Source organism: Panthera leo, chromosome A1 (assembly GCF_018350215.1).
Source record: "Panthera leo isolate Ple1 chromosome A1, P.leo_Ple1_pat1.1, whole genome shotgun sequence".
NCBI classification, from domain to species: domain Eukaryota; kingdom Metazoa; phylum Chordata; class Mammalia; order Carnivora; family Felidae; genus Panthera; species Panthera leo.
Window position 1 is genome coordinate 152761873 of NC_056679.1, and position 22225 is coordinate 152784097.

The window sequence follows — 22225 nt, forward strand, 5'->3', positions numbered from 1 at the left end:
ACTTTTGCAAATTTTTAACAAAACTAAAATGAAAGAATGAATGGTAGTAAGTATTATTACGTTATGATATAATAGTGCAACAAAAATAATTAACACTTTATTGTGGTACATTATACACTTTCTCTAAAGTCAAATTCAAATACAAGTTCTCTGTAGTACAGATAAAAGTTGCTCTGGAGTTAAACAGTTTATGATGCTTTCAATATCTTATCAGGTAAAAAATATTTTACTGTTTAGTTTTCCCCAAATCAGAAAAAGAAATTATTTTTCCAATTTATTTCAGAAGACTTTTTGTATATGTGGTGTATAACCCCATTCTTACAATGTTATTTGACTTTAAAAATGAAGCCCTTGTGTTGTGCATGTTGACATGTGTTTTTTGAGGCTGTTTGAAAATGCAATACATTGTAAATTTGAAAGTATTTAGATTTCCTGATACTAAGTTCTTTGTAAGTAATAGTTGTCAAAATTAAAAGATAAACTGCTGTCTTATGGCTTCTTGAATATATTTCTATGCAAATGGGAAAGGTATGTATTTCTTTGCTTATAGAGTTTTAATTTTTTCAAAGAACAGTTGGCTTCAGATCTGAGGACAAAGATTTTTGTTTTTTTAAAAACCTCATTAAAGCTACTAAGTAATTATAAGTCAGGCTGAATGAGATTTGCTCAGCTGCTGCGGTCTGTGAGCATGCACAGTGCTTGGCAGGCCTCCGCGCCTTGGAGCAGGCCTGGAAAGGAATGTCTTCAATGGGTGTTGACATGCTGGCTGGCCATGGGGTCATCCTTCCCAAGTGGGAACTGCTGAACCTCTTGCTAGCGTTTGTCAATAGCAAAGAAACCAATGTGCAGAATTCCCATAAAGTGTACATTACTGGCTCATGGGGGAAAAATGAAAGGCTTTCTTTAGCTTTATTTTTACTCTGTCATTCAAATTCCTAGCAGTATTAGTGAGATTTTGGCAAATGGTGTCTCTGTCTCCTTTTTCGTCCCTCCCATACTTCTTTCTGTGTTGACAGGGTAGAAACCAAAAGGTTTGTCGTGTTTTTTGGGTAAGTGTACAAAATAATGACTGGGTTTTTTTTTTTTTTTTTTTTTTTTTGTTTTTGGTTTTGGTTTTTCAACCTTTTGCTTTTCCACCCATTGTTTTGGACAAGGCTGTGGTTCTGCGTGGTTCTGCATGACCACAGGTCTTGAGAAATTTTGCTTGATGCCTGTGCATGTTTTGTGTGTAGTTTCATTTTCTAATGGTAAGAGGAGCGTGTATGAAATATGGGCAGATTTGTTATGAAAATCATATGACTGCATTAACAATATAACAAATAGCTTTCCTATTATTTGGACTGTCTCTTCTGTGGCCATGAGTATGCTAGGTGTTGGTTGTCCGATATCCAAAAGCTAGAGAAGAATGTTAATTCTGATTCTCTTTTACGTAGGAAGTGAGCTGTCTTTTCTACATATTAATTGTGGCTTCATTGTAATTTTGAGGTCTGATCATGAGTACTTTTTGGTTTAGCAGACAGTGACATTTGGGAAGGTTTAGAGCAGATTGCAGGATTGAGAATTCTCAGAGTATGCTGGCTTTTAAACCCCCAGAGCCTTGCCTCCCAGTCCCTTTGATCATTCTAATTACACATTGAGCATAAAAACCAGAAATGAAAAAAATAATCTGGTTTTAAATATGTTCTTTTGAGAGATGTATTGGAATTGTTTACCAAGTCATACATCTCAGTTCCATTCTATTCCATATTTTTTGGTGTATGTCCTATATTTTCTTATATAATAACAAAAAATTATGAGGTTGAAATTGAAGTGAATAGAACCATATGAAAGGTCACAAAATATTTCTAAAATCTAATCATAATTTCATTTATTTTTTATCTGTATGGTTTGCTTTAGCCCATGCAGTTACCCAACTTTTATTTAGTTAGTATAATCTAATGTCATGAGTTATTTAAAAAAAAAATTCAAGTGTATGTAAAGTCAAAACAATTTTATTTAAATATATTTTTTAGCTACATGTTACAAATTAAATTTTTCTAAAACTGTGAACAAATTTCTAGATTTGGTACTTTATAAAAATATATTTATTGCCTTTGATTACTGTATTTTTGGTGTACTTAGGCAACATGCGATTTCAGTCAAATATGAAAGATATAAAGAATTCAGAAATAGAAATTCTTCCATAAATGTTACGAGTAAAACTATTTTGATCCTAAGTGATTTTAATACACTTAAATTCAGTTTAACTCCTAGTAACATTCATATTCATTTTCTGAAAGTGTTGTAAATATTATAAGTAAGGCTACAAAATTGAGAAGTAAGATTATAGGTGGCGGATGCCTTTTTCTCCCCTTTGCCTTTTACAGGGTCAGTGTGGAAAATCAAGTGCTAAAATCTGGATATACTAGCCGTGACCTAATTATTTTGGAAAATGATGATCCTGGGGGAGTTTTTGAATTTTCTCCTACATCTAGAGGACCCTATGTTATAAAAGTAAGTATGAAAGAAACTTCCATCTATTCTGTACTCACAACTCGAGGAGAACAGTCTTGATGGATTTGAACTTTTGTGGATTTTCATTTTTTTTAAGGAAGGGGAATCTGTAGAGCTCCATATCACCCGATCCAGGGGAGCTCTGGTTAAGCAGTTTCTACACTACCGAGTAGAGCCGAGAGATAGCAATGAATTCTACGGAAACACAGGGGTGCTAGAATTTAAACCTGGGGAACGAGAGATCGTAATCACATTGTTATCAAGATTGGATGGGATACCAGAGGTACAGGATTTTTTTTCTTGTACTTTTGTGGAAAGCTGATAGTATCTAGTACATTATGACTGTAGATATTTTGAACATTGACAAGGAGATAGAGGAATGGAAGTGAGCAAGAAAAGATTGAGAAGTATTTATGTTTGGAAAAGAAAAGAAAAACAAGTTTAAAAAGCAAAAGAAGATTCATTCAACTTTGAATTGTATGTTTGTCCTACATAAAGAAATACCAAATGATCTGAAACTTTCAGTGATTGGTTTTCATAAGTTTACTTATGTTAAGCCTTATTGTATGTAACCTGTTTCAACGTGTAATGATATGGGTTTGAAGTGTTTCTGTAAAATCACATTTTTAAAGGAAATAAAGTTAAGTTTTGTATTGATGGAACCACATATTGTTCCAGCATGTTTGCACACCAGTGTGTATGTAGCTTTGAAATTAATTTTATTTTATTTACATGTGCTAGTTTAAATGACTAGATCATCAGTGATATGTCCAAGTCTTCTTACTGTTTCAGTATAGTCTCATGGCTTCTCTTTTCTCTTTTTGGATAATATGTACTTTTATATCTGATGTCTCCCTTACCCGGCAGGAGAATGTTAAACAATTGTTTTAGAAATAATATTAGCTCTTTTGTTTTCTCAGTGAGTGGTATGTTTCTGAAAAATAGGTAGTAGTAGTGTTCCTGATTATCTGTATTTTATTTGCTTTGAAGATTTGAACTTTATATCTTTCCTAATTTGACATGTTCACTTTAGTTGGATGAACACTACTGGGTGGTCCTCAGCAGCCATGGTGAACGGGAAAGCAAGTTGGGAAGTGCCACGGTTGTCAACATAACGATTCTAAAAAACGACGATCCTCATGGGATTATAGAGTTTGTTTCTGATGATCTAATTGTTATGATCAATGAAAGTAAAGGAGACGATACCTATAGTGGTAATTTGTTCTGCTTCTCATATTCTAGTATTGTTTACTAAAGAGGAAATTAACCACTTTTTATTTTATTTCTTTAGCAAATAGTTATTTGTACTTGTCCATCTGCCTTAAAATTACATGTAGTGCAGACATTGGTGTTTTTAAAAATGGAGTTTAGGATTCCTATTTTTATTTCTTACCTTAGTATTGTAATGATAATGATGTAATGATAATGATGGTCTCAGTTATATTTTGATTTCAGTTAACCACATGTGGTAGAATCTGAACGATAGGATTCAAATAGGAGAGACTTTAAAACTGAGAATTAGTGCTTGGGAGCTAAGTGCAGTGGCATGAAATGAGAAGGAGCTTATTTTTAGAGCAGCGTCTGTGTAGGTGAAAAAATTACTTTTGAGTGTACAGCTTCCTCTAGCAGCTTTAGCAAATATCCTTTTAGAACTTTATGATAGGTGAACCTGATTAATCACCATTTTGTTCCCTGTGCTGAATGACTTTTAAATCCCCGAACTGTGGTAAATAAGATCAAGTCCATTTATTGCACAAATTTTATACCTGCAGAAAGAAAACTAGGTTACCACATTTAGATACATACTTTGAACCCATGTAAGCAAATGATTGGCTTTTATTAAAAAGAGGTCTTATATTTACTTTTGTTTTTTAAGCAGTTTCTTTACTTATTTTATAAGTGTTCAGTATATATTCATGTATATTATACACATTTGTATTTCACAGCTGTTTATGATGTAGTAAGAAATCGAGGCAACTTTGGTGTTGTTAGTGTATCATGGGTGGTTTGTCCAGACTTTACACAAGATGTGTTTCCTGTCCAAGGGACTATTTTCTTTGGAGATCAGGAATTTTCGAAAAATATCACCATTTATTCCCTTCCAGATGAGGTAAATGTTGCATATATTAACTCTCTTTATGCGTTGTCATTGCTTAATAATTACTTTTTATTTAATAATCATCTGGCAATACATCTTGTCATGAAAATATGTCAAAAAGAATGCAGGCATGATAATGTCTGAATAGACACCAAAAGAGAAATACTTTTTGTTTCCCTGAAGGCATTTTTAACTCTTAGAACTCACGGTTTCCAGTAACATGCACAAGTGTCGAGGTTAGGTTGAGGTTAAATGTGCCGCTTGTGCTTTGGGCCTTTGAAGACAAGGGTGTACCATCTATTAAGTATGCTCTTGGTGCATTCTCAGAATCGGAACAAAGGACCAGATGGATCATGGACCCAGAGTGGTGCTCATGTTATTGGTAGTGAAGAGAAAGAACTTAGTAACAATGGGAGTGGACTTTTCTGAGCTGAGCTGTGCTTTAAACAGTCACGAAGCTGTTTACTTTCCCTCAGGCTTGTTCCTTGAGAGAAAGACTTCCAACATGCTTCCATTTTAGGATGCAGAGAACACTAGCTTACATGGATGAAATGAAAGAGAAATGGTGTTCACCTATGGATTTATATAGACTCAGAGATGGTAGGGAATCTCATCTTGGTAGGACATGGGAATGAGGTCTTTATGGGTGAAGCTTCAGTAAGGTTTGTGAGAGGCCTTTGAGAGCTAGCCACACTCTTGTTACTATTATGACCTCTGTTCTAAATGCATCCAAAAGTTATTTTTCTGGCTTTTTTTTTTTTTTTTTTTGTAAACGACACATATCTTCTTAAAGAAATAATGTGAGCTGTGTATTATTTATATTTTTAGCATATATAAAACAAAATAACTGGATTTCTATTAAATTTTATGAGTTAGAATAAAATGGCTGTTTGGATGAAATGCATATTAAAATGTTTTTTTGGGTCTGAATCCTACTTGAGTCATTAGGGTGCTTCTGCCTCAAATGGCAGTGAACGTTAGTACTGCCATTAATAGAGTCATTTTTTAAAAGATAAAACATAATTTAGGACTGTAGTATAGAATTGTTTGTGCAAATCACCTGACTTAAAACATGTATAACATTTCCCACAAGATTCCAGAGGAAATGGAGGAATTCACCATTACTCTACTTAATGCCACTGGAGGAGCTAAGATAGGAAATAGAACTACTGCAACTCTGAGGATTAGAAGAAATGATGACCCCATTTATTTTGCAGGTGGTATTTCTGTCTTTTTTGAGTGACTTTACATCTTTTTAAACAGTAGGTAGATATGTTTTCAGTAACGTTTTTAACTGAACATTTTCAAGAAAGCACAACTGATGCTTATTTAAATATGATTTCTTGATTTGTTTGAATGATCATTATTTAATCTGTTTGATATTTTAAGAAATGTTTTTAAAGGTTGTCGGAAGGAAAAAGACAATAAAACAAGTACTGTTTTTACTAGCTTTGTTCTCCCTCTGCCTTCAGATTCCAAGGTATTTCTTTTGCCTTTGTGCAGTAAAGAGCACTCTTCATGAAACTTCTTCCAGTACACAATGTAGCCAGTTCAGGGTCTGGGTATTATTTGCCTAATGGATGCTCACTTACTGTAATAACTAATCTTTATTGGATCTGTAAATTAAGGATTCCCTATTTTTTGCATTTTAATTTTCTTTAGAAGTCTCTTTGGGGACTCTAGACAGTTTTTAGTTTTCATTGTAATTTTAATTCCAGTATAGGTAACGTACAGTGTGATATTACTTTCAGGTATACAATATAGTAATTCAAAACTTGGATACAACACCCCATGCTCATTGTGACAAGGGCACTCCTTAATCCCCATCACCTATTTTATCCCCAGTCCCCACCTTCCCACTCTGTCTCCTGGAACCATTGGTTTGTTCTCTGCAGTTGACCTTTTTTAGTTTGATTTGTGAGCTTAATTGGTGTCTAATTCTTTCTTAAACCTTTTTCTGCAAGCCATTCAATTTACAACTGCAGGAACCTTTTAAAGCTCTTGAATTTTACTGATTACTATTCTTAACATTCAGATAACATGTACATAATGAATTAGTCCTGTGTTCAGCCTTCTGCTAATTGCTGTGGCAAAAATAGAACATAAGATAGCTGGGCTTATTCTCAAGGAACTTACAATCTGAATTTGGATATGAGGTATATGAAACAGTAGGCAGAGGATTCAGCATGTAATTTACTGACAGCTTGAGAGTTGAAGACCATGAATTCTGTAGGAATGAAGGCAAGGGGAAGGTTACTAACCTAGAAGTAATCAGAAGAGGCTTCATGTAGGACTTGGCAATAGAGTTGAATCTTTAAGCAAAGATACAATGGAGGACAGTTCTTGTTTGGGCAGGGAGAAACAAAGTGATTTGAAAATATGTAGATGGGATCAGAAAAGCTCACATGTTCCTTCTTTTCTTCATAAATATTTCAGAACCTCGTGTGGTGAGAGTTCAGGAAGGTGAGACTGCTAACTTTACAGTTGTCAGAAATGGATCTGTGGATGTTGCCTGCACTGTCCAATATGCTACCATGGATGGGAAGGCTACTGCAAGAGAGGGAGACTTTGTTCCTGTTGAAAAGGGAGAAGCGCTCGTTTTGGCGGTTGGAAATAGGAGGCAGAGGATATCTGTCTTCATTAATGAAGATGATATCCCAGAAACAGATGAGTCTTTTTATATAATCCTCTTTAATTCAACAGGTAAATAAATTACATTTTTATGGCGGATCTGTTGTTTCAGTACCTTTATCAAGATGACATTAAGTATGTAACTGTCGTCTATGACTATTCAAGAGCAGAATTGTTTCTTTTATTGCTTTTTTGAGGGAAAGAATGAAGAATATATGTGTTGAATCTTCATGTGCCTGGTATACTCTGTGGCATTATTTTTAATTTTTTTCACAATGTGGCACATGTATAAAATTGTGATACTATGTAAGGAATAGAAATCTTCTAGTTAAAGCTACCCTCAGCCTTGTTTAGTAACCCAAGGGCTTAGGGAATCAGTATCTGTAACCCCTTGCCATTCTAGCATGGCGTTGGACATACTGGCCAGGAAGCTGCAGTCTGTAGATGGCTGAATACAATTGGCTGTTTGATAATTCTCTGAAGGTATAGCCATGATGAATGGTACTTTTCAAGAAGGAAAAGATAGGCTCTTTCTTCTTCTCTATACCATAAATGAGGCAGGATGTTTGGACCCCACTGTTTGGGTCCTGATATTACCTTTAGTCAATTGGTGAGGCTATAGCTTGTTTCTACATTTATTCTTTTTTTTATTTTATTTAAAAAAAAATTTTTTTTTAATGTTTATTTATTTTTGAGATAGAGAGAGACAGAGCATGAACGGGGGAGGGTCAGAGAGAGGGAGACACAGAATCCGAAACAGGCTCCAGGCTCCGAGCTGTCAGCACAGAGCCCGACGCGGGGCTTTAACTCACGGACCGTGAGATCATGACCTGAGCCGAAGTCGGCCGCTCAACCGACTGAGCCACCCAGGCGCCCCTCTACATTTATTCTTTTAAGTGTACAAAGAGCTAGTTTTTTATGCACCTTTTGAGAATAAGTTGAAGATAGGATATTCCATCACCCCTGAATACATTAGTGCATTTTTTCTACAAACAAGGACACTCTCTTACATAACCACAATATAACCATAATGTAGTATAACCATTAATATAACATTAATGTAGTCATTGCCTCAGACCCCATTCAGATTTCTCCAGTTGTCCCAATAATGTCCTTTCTAGCAAAATGATCCTTTCATAAATCATGCGTTGATTTTAGTTGTCCTGTCTCTTTAATCTCTTCAATTTGGAGTAGTTCTCCTCAGTCTTTCCTTGACTTTTATGACCGTTATAATATAGAAATTACAGGCTAGTTATTTTGTAGAACATCGCCCATTTTATGTTTGATATTTCCCCATTACTAGTTTCAGGTTTTACATCGTTAGCAGGAATTTCATAGAAGTTATACTGTGTTCTTAACCATCTCTTCAGTTGACACGTGATTTTGTTTTTTGTCCCTTGATGACAGTGTTTACTTTGACCATAATTTAGGTGTTGACTGCCAGGCTTCTCTACTGTACTTTTTCTTTGTAATTAATAAATATTTTTGTGGGGAACACACTTTAGTAAATATCCTGTAACTCACCAAACTTTCATTTTTTTTCACTGATCTATATATCAGTATTGACTCATGATTTTATTTTAATACAGTGGGTTATATTTCACTGTCATTATTTGTTTTGGTGGTCAGATTTTCCCAGATTTGGCTAATGGTAGCCTATTTGAGATGACTGTTTTGTCTTTTTGACATATTCCATATTATTCTGTGAGCATTTTCTTACTTCCTGGCACAGCAAGCTGTTATAAACTCATCTTATACTTTTCCTGTGACAACCCTGAAATTCGTCATTTCTCCAAGAAGCCTGGTTTCTTTCAGTGAAGGATGTTTCTTAGAAACCAGAATCTGGGCATTAGGTGGGCATATTTGTTCTCAGCGTATGTTCCTCCTCGGCCCTGTTTGTGTACAGAAATTAGGCATGTATTTATGTATCTATTTCTATATACATACACATACACTTGTCTATCTGTAATTCTGTATCCAACTATGTGAAAACCATTAGTTCATACCAATATTTCTATTTCTATTTCAGTGATTTGTTATAAGCTTCCAGGTTTCTTTCCTTCCATATTTGTCCCTTCTTTCTCTGATACTGTTAACTTTAGAAGCTGTTATCATTAATATATTTACTTATTTGATTAATTCCCTCTGTAACCACTTTTCCCCGTTGCTTCTTTTATCCTCCTTACACGAGGAGGTTACCTTTCTTACCCCTCTAGGGTTCTAGCTTCCTATGTTAGGCCAATTCCCTGTGTGGATGCCTTCCCACTCCACTCAGATTCCAACATCTAACACCGAGGTTTTCTTCTGTGGAGATGGCCTCCACAGAGGTCACTGTGGACCTCTGTTATGGTCACTGAGGACCACTGTTATGGTCACTGTTGTGCCATAACCGTCTGCCCTTACTGTGAATGCCTGCCTTGTGCTTTACCTTGTGTCTTTTGGACTGAAATACTCAGAAGAAAAGGAAAAGAAAGAGATCACTTTTTGTTTATGCTGTGTTTCTCTGTCATTTTCCCTATCTTTATCTCTCTTCAGTTGTGTCTCTCTTCCTGTTTCCCTTCTTGTTTTTCACCCGGCTTAATAAGAAAATCAAAAAAGTAAAAATGAAAAATTCTTATGAGGAAAAAATTAACTTTGTAGAGTAATGTCCACAAAATAAATTTTACAGTTACAGAAAACCCCCACAATTATTAATCAGGTATTATGTAGACCAGAAACATTTTGATTAATTGTCCTAAAATTTAAATGAAAGAAATTGCTATAGATAAAAATAATTTTGGTGATGTAAAAGTGAAAAAGTTTTGCTGTCGTGATGAAGAAATGACATAGTCTTAATAGTTTGCTGTAGAAATAAGTTCTTAATTCCATTTATTAATTTGGTGTCATTTTGTGGAAAATTATTGTATCCCCAAAATCTTTGGGGTCAAAATGTCACTGGGGTTCAACTATTGTCAGGAACAAAATGTCACTATGATTATGGTGGATCAAAATATCTAAACCTCTTTTTAATTTTTTATTCTTTTTTAAGTTTAGAGAGAGCATACATGCACACATAAGTGGGGGAAGGGCAGAGGGAGGGATGGGGGAGTGGGAGAGAGAGAGAGAGAGTGAGAGAGAGAGAGAGAGAGGGAGATTCTTAAGCAGGCTCCATGGTTAGCACAGAGCCCAACATGGGGCTCGATACCATAACCCTGAGATCATGAGCTAAGCCAAAGTCAAGAGTCAGATGCTCAACCGACTGAGCCATCCAGGTGCCCCAAAACATCCAAACCTCTTACATAGAGAATGTAACATGACTATGCAAGGAAATGACTATGTTTATTTTGTAAAATGTATCATTGGGGAAATATATTTTGATATTTGGAGAGAGAACAAGTAAGAGGAAGCGGTGTCACTGGATGACTGGCCTGAGGTATACTGCCACTGCATTTGTTTTCAATATTTTCCCAGATGTCATGGCATCTGAGGACGTAGTGACTTTAGCTATGAAGACTTGGATGACATAATTTGTGCTTTTACATCTCCTCTTAGTTCTTTCTCTTCCACTCTTCTCTCCTCTTTTATGATGTCAACACATCGAGCCCTGAAGGGATCAACGGTAGGAGGGCTGGATGGGTAGCATCTCTAACAGGACCTAGTGTTGGCAATGGATATTTGTCCCTGATAGTTACTGTTCACAGTATATGGCCCGAGATTGAATTATTGAATCAAAGGATGTGGCCATGCTCAGAGCCCTTGTTAAATACTGTCAATTCTCCCTGTGGAGGGACGGAATGAGTTTTTAGTACCACGTGTGATATGTTGTATGACAAATGCACATGGCATCAGTATCCTGCCAAAATTAGATTTTATTATTTTTGTTTTTCCTAGATTTTTATGATTCGATATTTTGAGGTATTTGGTTATTCTGTATTGTCAGCATTTTCTGTACAATTATTTTACTAGACAGTATTTTTTCCCTCTTTCCATTGGTTAATTATCAAAGTAAGTGTGAGTACAGTTGTATATTGATGTAAATTCTTTTTAATGTGCTGGTCTGCTGCATTTAATTTCTGATTCTATAATTTTAGTTTTAGATGTTGCCCTTATCTGATTTTAAAAGTTTTATTTCTTTCAGTTCAGCTAACATTCATAAATAACTTTTGTGTACCAGTTACTGGAACTCTACTCTTCAGGGCATGGAATTGATTAAGAAGGATTTGTCCAAGGAGCTCACAGTAGAATTGTATGTGTGTGTGGGTGTGTGTACTAAATTAATGCTATGATTGTTATGATACACTGACAAAGTGGGAAGTGCTGTAGGAACATGGTGGAACTTCTCTTACCTTAACTTTGGAATTCAAGGAAGAATTCCTGGAAAATGTGTCGCTTGAGCCGGGTCCTGAGGAGTAACAAGTGTAAAGATAAGGAGGATTTTGCTTGCTTTGGGAACAGCAGGAACAGAAAAGAGCTTTAGATTTCTGGGAAATAATGAGAATGTTATTGGCAATAACAGTGCTGACATACTTTGGATGGAATTGGAGTAGAGGAATCAAGTTCAACACCATAAAGATTGCTTTGTTCTGTGTATGACCAGATCAAACTGCTTCCTGAAAACAGAGACTTACAGGGAAATACACGGGGCGCTTGGGTGGTTCGTTCAGTTGAGTGTCTGACTTCGGCTCAGGTCATGATCTCACAGTTTGTGAGTTTGAACCCTGCATTGGCTTTGCTCCTGTCAGTGTGGAGCCTGCTTCTGATCCTCTGTCGTTCCCCCTCCCACACCCTCCCCCACCGCCCCGAGGCTTCATTCTCTGTCTCTCCCAAAAATAAATATTAAATAAATAAATATAAATAAAGGGAAATGCCCAAGGGATGCCTTGGGTGGCTCATTCTGAGCATCTGACTCCTGATTTTAGCTCAGGTCATGATCCCAGGGTCGTGGGATTGAGCCCTCACCGTCTCCTTACTGAGCAAGGAGCCTGCTTAAGATTCTCTTCCTCTCTCTCCACCCCCCTCCACCCTACTCCTTTCCCCTGTTCATGCACTCTCTCTAAAATAAAAAATTTTTAATATTAAAAAGGGAAATGTTCAGACCATTCTAATTAATATGAACAGGAATATATTTTTTTAATGTTTACTTATTTTTGAGACAGAGAGAGACAGAGCATGAATGAGGGAGGGTCAGAGAGAGAGGGAGACGCCAAATCTGAAGCAGGCTCCAAGCTCCGAGCTGTCAGCACAGAGCCCGACGCGGGGCTTGAACTCACAGACCATGAGATCATGACCTGAGCCGAAGTTGGAAGCTCAACTGACTGAGCCACCCAGGTGCCCCTGAACAGGAATATTTTTATGTTATGGGGTAATCCTCCCATTTTTTATGAAAAGAAAGAATATACCTCAAAAATTTGAATTACATAAAGCTGTGTTTTTGATTTCTAATTAAACTAAAGCAATATTCCTGTTGTGAAGAAAAGTATCTTCTATGTTTTTCAGTGAAGTAGGTCTTCTGTAATTAAACATTTCCACAAAGACAAGTCACATTAAACTTATCTAGGCATCTCTTTTATTTATGACCTTCATTGTGGAAATTCTTGCTGAAATTTGAACTTCATTATAAACTTTTCCTTAATTTTAAATATGAATTTAATAGCAAGTTAACTACTTCTTTGTTATTTTAATTTTTTTAATTTAGGTGATACAGTAGTATATCAATATGGAATAGCTACAGTGATAATTGAAGCTAATGATGACCCAAATGGCATTTTTTCTCTGGAGCCCATAGACAAAGCAGTAGAAGAAGGAAAGACTAATGCATTTTGGTAAGCATATTTGAATAAGCATAATTGGATAAAATAAAACCTTTAAGCATGCACAAATTTGAAATATTATTAATGTTTCAAAATTTCAAAATGAACTATAAGCTTTGTTTATGGTGTTGCCACTTGTTTAAAAAAAACAAAAAACAACACTTTAGCTGGTGAACAGAAATTATTATCCGTACCCTCCTCACCTCAGCTTCCATCATCAGGACTGAGAGACTTGAGTTATCCAAGGTCTTCTGCAACTCTTCTTTCAAATGATATGTGACTACCCTCACCCCATCCTTTGCTTTTGAAGAACTCTTGCCAGTTCTTCTGTAAATATTTTTCGATGGGGTTTAGAATTTACCCTTCAGTTTGTACTTTGAAGAGTATGACTTTTAAGATGGCTTCTCTTTGTTGTTTAAAGTTCTGCCTCATTCTCTTACCGTGAGATTAATCATGGGTTCTCACTAAGGATTAGCTGGCTGGTTTATATTAAAGATGGTAAATAGAAAAAGTCTATTGCTGAGATAACACAGAAAGCTATCATTGGAGTTAAATTCACTACTTATATATTTTTCATAAAAATTAATTTTCTTTAATTTGTTACGTAGGATTTTGAGGCATCGCGGACACTTTGGCAATGTTTCTGTGGCTTGGCAGCTGTTTGAGAATGATTCTGCTTTGCAGCCTGGACAGGAGTTCTATGAAACTTCAGGGATTGTTAACTTTATGGATGGTGAAGAAGCCAAACCAATAATGCTCCATGCTTTTCCAGATAAAATTCCTGAATTCAATGAATTTTATATTTTAAAGCTTGTAAACATTTCAGGTGCTGTGTTTTTCCACCTTTTTTATTTTATTGCTGAAATTTGATGTTTTATACATAAGTAATTAGAGCTGTACCAAAAATATAATTAATGAAAAAGTAACTGTATCTTGATTGTCCAACTTTAAATGTCAAAAATACCCTTTTTGATAGAAGCATTATTTTTAACATTCATTTTGTGGTCTTGGCTTGGCTAAGTTTTATGGATGGAGACTTACATTCATTCTTAAACTTAAATAGATTTTTTTCCTCACTAAATAGAGTATCTCCAACAAAATATTAATGGAAGTTAGGAAGTACAGATTCATGGTAGCTTAAACCTTGGTCTTGTGCCATTGAAACAATTTAGACAATCAGTTTCCCCATTACTTGTGGTTTTAAGCACAGGAATTAAAACTTTCTAGTTAATATTCTCTTTTCATGCTTTTTTGGTTATTAATGAAATTATTCTGAGCCAAAATACCTCTGAAAATGTGGTAAAAAACATATGGTGACATTGTTGTTCATTGATTAATGACTATGTTATTTAACCAGAAGTTTGCTAGTCAAATTCCTTTTGTCTTCACCTCATACTGGAAAGTACTTCAGATTCTGATTTCTTATTTATTATAAGTCAATCTTATTACAGGTGGATCTCCAGGTCCTGGGGGCCAACTAGCAGGAACCAACCTCCAGGTGACAGTAATGATTCCATTTAATGATGATCCCTTTGGAATTTTCATCTTGGATCCAGAGTGCTTAGAGAGAGAAGTTGCAGAAGATGTCCTGTCAGAAGACGATATGTCTTATATTACCAATTTTACCATTTTGAGGCAGCAGGGTGTGTTTGGTGATGTACGAGTAGGCTGGGAAATACTGTCCAGTGAGTTCACTGATGGTTTGCCCCCAATGATAGATTTTTTGCTAGTTGGAATTTTCCCCAGCACTGTGCATTTACAGCCGCACATGCGGCGTCACCACAGTGGAACAGATGCTTTGTACTTCAGTGGAGTAGAGGGTGCATTTGGAACTGTTCATCCAAAATACCATCCTTCCAAGAACAACTCAATTGCCAACTTTACGTTTTCAGCTTGGGTAATCCCCGATGCCAATACAAATGGATTTGTTATAGCAAAGGATGATGGTAATGGAAGCATCTACTATGGGGTAAAAATTCAAACAAACGAATCCCATGTGACACTTTCTCTTCATTACAAAACTTTGGGTTCCAATGCTACATATATTGCCAAGACAACAGTCACGAAATATTTAGAAGAAAATGTTTGGCTTCATCTTCTCATTGTCCTGGATGATGGTATAATTGAATTCTACCTTGATGGAAATGCGATGCCCAGAGGAATCAAGAGTCTGAAAGGAGAAGCCATTATTGATGGTGAGTGTCATCTTTGACTAGGACACTGAATTTTGAATTTTTAAAAATTTTGATTTCTTACAAAGGCCAACTGGTATTTAAAAATCTGCTTGTGTATTGGTTTAATTTCTGTAATAAAGCTATGCCTACCAAAACCATAAATTCTGTACTGAGTGTTGCAGAAACGAATCAGGGAAAGTCTTTATCCTTGACGTACTTAAAATAGGCTCTGGGAGAGAGATGTGTATGTATAAACAGATCACCTCGATATTGTGGGATGAAAGAAAAATTATGAAGGCAGAATATTTATCTCCCCATAGGCAGTAGGAGGGATGGGGCATGATGATTCCAGGTAGAAAAAAGAGCAGAGGTATAGAAACATGAAACAGCCTATTGAATTTGGGGAACTGCTGCTTGGTGAATTGCTGGAGGTGAAGGGTGTTGGGTGTAAGGTTAAGGAGGAGTTGAAAGAGAAAAATTACTCTAAAATGCCCTGCAATTACAGAAGTTTATAGTCTTAGTAGGTAAATTGGTGAATTCTGTGGAGAGCTTTGAAGAAATAGGCTTTGTGGTCTTCAATCTGCATTATGTATTGTTTCTTTGAGAAATACTGGTTATTTCCATTATAATCACCAATTCTTTCCCAGCCCCTCCATCCTAGGATGTGATTATTTTTTAATTAGTAGGGAAGTAGAGCACAGCTTATATGGTTGTAGCTTATTAGACTATTTTCCTTCTGAACCTCCTTGCATTGGGTATCTGGTTGTGTTTTTTTTCTAGTAGAAAAAAAATGCCCAAAAGAAACAACATGCACACGCTACTGATTTCACCTCCAAGGATTATGCTTACAGCATTCTGTAGCATTAAATCAATCCCCTTTTGATTGTGTGAATATATGCATATGTCTGTTACCACTGATTCATCTGGTGATGGCATGGTGGTAGAATGAGAGTGGGAAGGATTGGGGAGATCAAGAGCTGGTGTTTCTTTTCTCTGTTTAGCGTACTGCAAGGAACTTAGATTGTTTCTGTAATTTGTAATTTGGAAACAAAATTTCAAAGTATTTATATATTTAAAATATATTAATGAACTATAGTATATGTTAGGTATTTTAAGATACATAAAAGTATATGTTCCATATGGTGTACAGATAGATGAAGTTTTAAAACTTTAAATTCATTAATTTCAGCACCCATGTAACTAACTAGATCAAGAAATAGCATTCCAGAACCCCTCTAGCCCTTCTGCAATCACTGACTCACCACCCTGCCCACCTACTGTTGCCATTTCTGAGAGCATGAGAGTAGCTTCTCCTATTTTTTTATTTTATGTAAATCAATTGAGCAGTGTGGATACTTGAGTGCCTGGCTTCTTTTGCCCAGTATTGTTTCTAGTGTTCATCATATCTTTGCCTGTCATAGATATTTCACTCTCTTTACTATATAGTTAGTCCAGAACTGCTGCAGGGGCGATTGAGGTAATAATTGCAGGATACTTGTGACTGCCCTAAAACAACTACCTGGGTTCTGCCTTGGTTGATGATTTTTATAAACAGTATTACTTGTACTTTTTTCCCAAAGTACTGCCAAGCTGTCATCTTATATAAATATCCTAGTTGAGTTATTGGAGAGGGAATAAGTAAAGAAATAAGAACTAGTGAATTTTCGAAAAGGGAGAGCTTTAAAGAAATAGTCATGATTATTGATACATAGTAATATAATTGGAGCTTCATGTTGTTATTTTCATGAAAAAATCTGTAAGACTTGCATATGATATTGTTCCTGGGGAGGAATACTTTTTTTTTTTTTTGTATATCCTTTGCATTAATTATTGGTGTAAAATTATTTGGTCTGTGAAAACTTCTGTTGAATTCTCACAGCTTTATTTGACTCAAGATGCATTTCTAACAGATTAAGCCTTGATTTGCTCAAACAACAGTAATAGAAACAGTTAAAAAAATTGTGACTGAATTGAATTGTTCCATTCTTAGATGTGCAAGGAGATTTTAAAATTTTCTGGAAGAAAAATCTATATAAGTATACACTCACATATACATAAACACATACACACACATATATACACACACATGTACAAGATATCCTTTAGTGTAACATATCTTACATCCCAGCAATTAGATTCTGTTTTCATATCAGAAAAGAGCTTTCATTTGATTATATTTGCTTTATGTATTTTATTTATCTAATAAAACCTCTTAACAAAATTGTTCCACTTTCTGAATCACACTTTGTAATTTGGTACAGGATAGTAGTGGATATTGTCGTGTTTAAACCCATTTCTAATTGCAGGGCCTGGAATGCTGAGGATTGGGGCAGGAATGAATGGCAATGACAGATTTACAGGTTTGATGCAGGATGTGAGGTCCTATGAGCGGAAACTGACTGTTGAAGAAATTTATGAACTTCATGCTATGCCAGCCAAGAGTGATTTACATCCTGTTTCTGGATATCTGGAGTTCCGACAAGGAGAAACTAACAAATCATTCATTATTTCTGCAAGAGATGATAATGAAGAGGAGGGAGAGGAATTATTCATTCTTAAACTAGTCTCTGTATATGGAGGAGCTCGCATTTCTGAAGAGAATACTACAGCAAGATTAATAATACAGAAAAGTGACAATGCCAATGGCTTGTTTGGTTTCACAGGAACTTGTATCCCAGAGGTAAGTAGTGCGCTTGGGGGATTTTGGAGTTAAAAGTTCACTGTAGGTAGATTTGTTTGGGGGTAGCCTTTCTTTCATTTGGTAAATGTGCTTAAGTATCTACTCTAAGCCCAGAAGTATGCTAGAACAAGTGGTTGCAAAAGTAACGTATAAGGTCCTTGCTTTTATAAGTTCACAGTTTGAATTAGAAGCTTTATCAGCTGATAGAAGTAATAACAAATTAACAAATGAAACTTGAGCAATTATCTGTAAAGTTAATGTATTTCACAGAAGGCCCAGAATACTCCACATGTAATGTACTTTGTCTACTCTTTGGATACTACATAGGTAAATGAAATAATACATATTGAAAGCTTCTATGAATAATAGTAATTGAAACTTTATTAAAATATGATTTTTTGAGGTTTTTTTTCCACATGTGAAATGTATGTGTGAGTAGTTACAACATTCTTCCATGTTGGGTGTAATGCCTTCCTTATCACCCTTCTTGGCCAGCTTTAATTCATTAGGCTGTTTTACTGTCCTTATCAGTTCTTTCCAGGTTTTCAAAGATCTCTAATCATCTTGGTTTCCTGTTCGGTAATGTGAGATCTCATGACACCACTTCACAGGTGTTGACTGTGACAACAACAGCTCCATGCCCGTAAAAGGATGCCAAGTAACAAGAGTCTTTTCCTTTGCGAGTTGATGCTTGTAGATTTAGAAGGGCTTTTTTGTAAATTGAAGCAATTAAGAAAACCATGAATTAATACCAGGTGAAAAGCAGTCTCCTGGTCATAGGCCCGATTTAGCTCAAATTGGGGAGCCTAGCTCTCAGAGGAGTGTCTTACTGCCCTTCTCAGCTCTTTAGTTTGGTGATAATCATAAGAGATCTTCAAATAGTGGGCTTTTTCTATACCAGAAATACCAGAATATCTTAGACTAAGGAGGAGAAATGTCATACACATCTGTAATTTAAAAAGAATTGTGTTTATGTATAATGATAATACTTAAAAATGTTTTTTTAAATGTTTATTTTTGGGAGAGAGAGAGAGAGAGAGAGCATGAGTGGGGAAGGGGCAAAGAGAGAGGGAGAGACGGAATCTGAAGCAGTCTCCAGGCTCTGAGCTGTCAGTGCAGAGCCCTACATAGGGCTCGAACTTGTGAACTGTGAGATATGATCTGAGCCGAAGTCAGATGCTTAATGGACTGAGCCACCCCGGCGTCCCTATAATGATAATAGTTTTAAATAGATATTCAATCATTAAAGAATTTTACATGTTAAGTTTTTGATATGCCTTTCTGACAATCCATAATACAGTGGCAACAAATACTAATTATTATTCTCACCACCCAATAAGGTTAAGAACTGAGGGTTAGAGGACCTGAAAAAAATAACCTAACTTGAATTAAATAAGACAGGATCAAATACCTGGTTCTAGGCTTGGCAGTTACCAACACTAAATAAATATGAGTTTTACTTTTTTTTCTTCTAAGATACAGTGGGAAGAACTGAAATTTGAATCTGTCTTGTGACTTCTAACCTTTGTCTTTCCCCCTGTGTTTTTAATATTATCATCTCTATTTTTAAAAAGACAGGTGGCTTCCATCAGACCGTGAGAACCATTAGGGTACCGTGTAAAATCAGCTTCACTTTAATTCCTTTTATGACTCAGCACCTGCCTATGGCTCTAGCTTCTTGGTCAGTATGTTGGTCAGACTCCTCTTTGATCAGTATGTTTCAGTCACACTTGCCTGTTTCAATTACAGTCTCTGGGCATCAGGGCTTTGTAGCCTCTCTATTTGGAACACTCCCATTCTAGATCTTCAGAATCAGTCAAATCTCAGTTTTAAGACCTTTTCTCAGTGAAGACTTTCTTATTTAAAGGAGCCCCCCCCCCCTTCTCCCAACCAGTTTTTCTCCATCCCTTCACCTAGTTTTAATTTTTCTATAGTATTTATTACACTCTTAAATTCCCTTTGTTATTTATAAGTTCATATATTTATTGGCTAGCCCTTTCCACCATACGGATGAAAGAACCCTGAGTGTAATAAGGTATTATTGTTCATTATTGTATCTCCCAACACCTAGAATGGAATATAGTAGGTACTTAATACATCTTTGTTGAATTTACGAATGTGTTCTAGTAATTAAGACCTAAAAAGGCATATACTTCAAACAACAAACACGTTTAGGTTCAGTTAGCTGCATAAACAACCAAACTGGAAAAAAAATACATAAATGTTAAAAATCTGCCCCAAGTGAGGAATAGTTTTTGATTGTTTTTCTGGCTTTGTGGGCTATGATAGTGAGTTTTCAGTGCTGGAGTTTTCAATGCTGGCTTGTCTTACAAGTCCCACTGATAGATTGCATTGGTGTGGGTTTGCCCCCACTTAGTTATATAGCTTTGCCTGTTCATAGAAATCTCAAAATTTGAACAGGACCAGTCAAGTCTTTAATTGGAGAAGAGAGAACTTCGCAATGTAGGCCGCAACACCTATACTATTAGAACTTCTGGAAAGAAAAAGAAAACATTCTCCAAGCCCAAAGGAGAGAGAAATAGAATATATCTATATTGGAAAGAGTAAAATTTAGACAGTAAAGGGAAGTGTTGAGTCTAAAAGAACATTGGAATCTCAGGAATATTATAGAATTTGCGTTTCTGAAATTATTAAGACTGTAAGTATAGAATTCTTTCATCTTTTCATCTTTTTTTCATCTTTTCATATTTCTCCTAAGGAGTAATATGAAGTATTTTTATCATCATCAGTAATACTAATTGATTGCTTGCTGAAGTTGTAATTCAAAGTGCAGGTAGATCAACGGGTTCTAATGTATTAGAGTACGATTTTACATTTGCAGCTCAACTCTAAGAAACTACCACTTGTCAAATTGGTATAATGTGGAGGAGGAATATCCGTAACTATCTGCCAAGACTGTTTAAATCCTCCTCCTTTCCCAGTTACATATCTGTGTGAGGATGGCTATTTTCATATATTTCAACCAAAATAACAAGTAGCAACAGAGAAATTGATTGCAGAAGGAGATATGAGAGTCTAGCTGTCTTCCATTAAGCTAGACATTAAAAGAGATTTACAAAAATTTAAACAATGCCCCTCTGTCACTAATTTGTTTTGGAAAATACAGTTGTTTCACATAAAATATGTTGCTTATGTTAGCACGTAATGAGTTTATTATTGCTATTTTAAAATGAGTTGCTATATCAATATTTAAATTCTTTTCAATTTTAATTTGTAAAATGGTAAATATCAGCAGATTTCACTAGCATAAGCTAAAAGCTCCTTGGGGTTCTTAAAAATTTTTATGAGTGTTCAGGAATTAATGAAACAAAATTATGTGAGAACCCCTGGTTTATTCTATGCTTGGAATTGTCTGCAGGGTTTAAATTTTATGGCTATTTGCTTCATTTTTAGAAATAAAAACCACTGTCACTTCCGTAGATTCTTCTCTATTGTGTTATTGTGGTGACATTGAAAAGTTAATTTTTTTCTTATCCCTTCAAAAATGTTGAAGGCAATAGCGATCTTTAAAGACTTCTCTATGAGTTATGTTATGCTTTTACATTTTCATAGATTCATATGAAATAAAATAATATGAAGGTTAAAATGAAAGTATAATCACATCTTAAATAATGAAAAAATGTAGAACATGACATAGTCTATACTTGGCATATTGAAAGAGATAATAATTATTTTGTGATTTGTTACCGCCTAGCCTGGTACGCCATCTTGTTTGTACTTAGTAGCAGGTGCTTAATAAATTGTAATTGAAAGAATGAATAAACCTGTATGTAGTGGAGAGCCCTGATGGGGCCATGCCAAGTAGTTCTCTGTATTCCAGGTGGTGTCTATACTGAACAGATGACTGAGTTTTGTTGGATCTGTAGCATAGCAACCACATTCTCATGTTTTCCACCCGTATTTTGGTATTCTGTGTATTCTTTAATGTTACTTTCTCTGCACCTTATTTTGGCACTATTTTTGTATGTCCTACAGTCTTGTATATCAGATAATTATAAAGTAATGAGATTACTTTTCATAATGATTCATAGTACTTCCTAGTCTCATTATTTTATTTTTATAACTAATACTTGGATTAAATTTTATATTTATGAACTCAGCCTAAGAATAGATTTAGAGATATTTTGAGAGGATCTTTGTAAAACTGAGAATATTATTTAACTTGGACTGTGTTTCTTTTTAAGTGCCTGCCATATGTTATGTGAGTAGATTCCTTTAGATATAAGTGATATTGATATAATCTGATATCATAGATCTTCACCCAAGCGTGAAACAAAATAAAAAATTAATTGGATGTGTAATTATTAGGTGTTAGCTTTAATCTTCTACTCCAGTACAG

At 35.4% G+C, this 22225-nt stretch overlaps 1 protein-coding gene across 1 annotated transcript in view; it reads left to right on the forward strand.

Moving 5' to 3' along the window:
* Positions 1–22225, forward strand: part of ADGRV1 (adhesion G protein-coupled receptor V1) — a 559991-nt gene that overhangs the window by 62268 nt on the left and 475498 nt on the right. The window contains exons 12-21 of the mRNA XM_042956013.1: positions 2367–2493; positions 2591–2776; positions 3527–3707; positions 4440–4603; positions 5685–5808; positions 7028–7294; positions 12897–13023; positions 13620–13837; positions 14463–15206; positions 17492–17865. Of these exons, the coding sequence (XP_042811947.1) occupies positions 2367–2493; positions 2591–2776; positions 3527–3707; positions 4440–4603; positions 5685–5808; positions 7028–7294; positions 12897–13023; positions 13620–13837; positions 14463–15206; positions 17492–17865 (2512 nt within the window). The remainder of the gene's footprint in view (positions 1–2366; positions 2494–2590; positions 2777–3526; positions 3708–4439; positions 4604–5684; positions 5809–7027; positions 7295–12896; positions 13024–13619; positions 13838–14462; positions 15207–17491; positions 17866–22225) is intronic.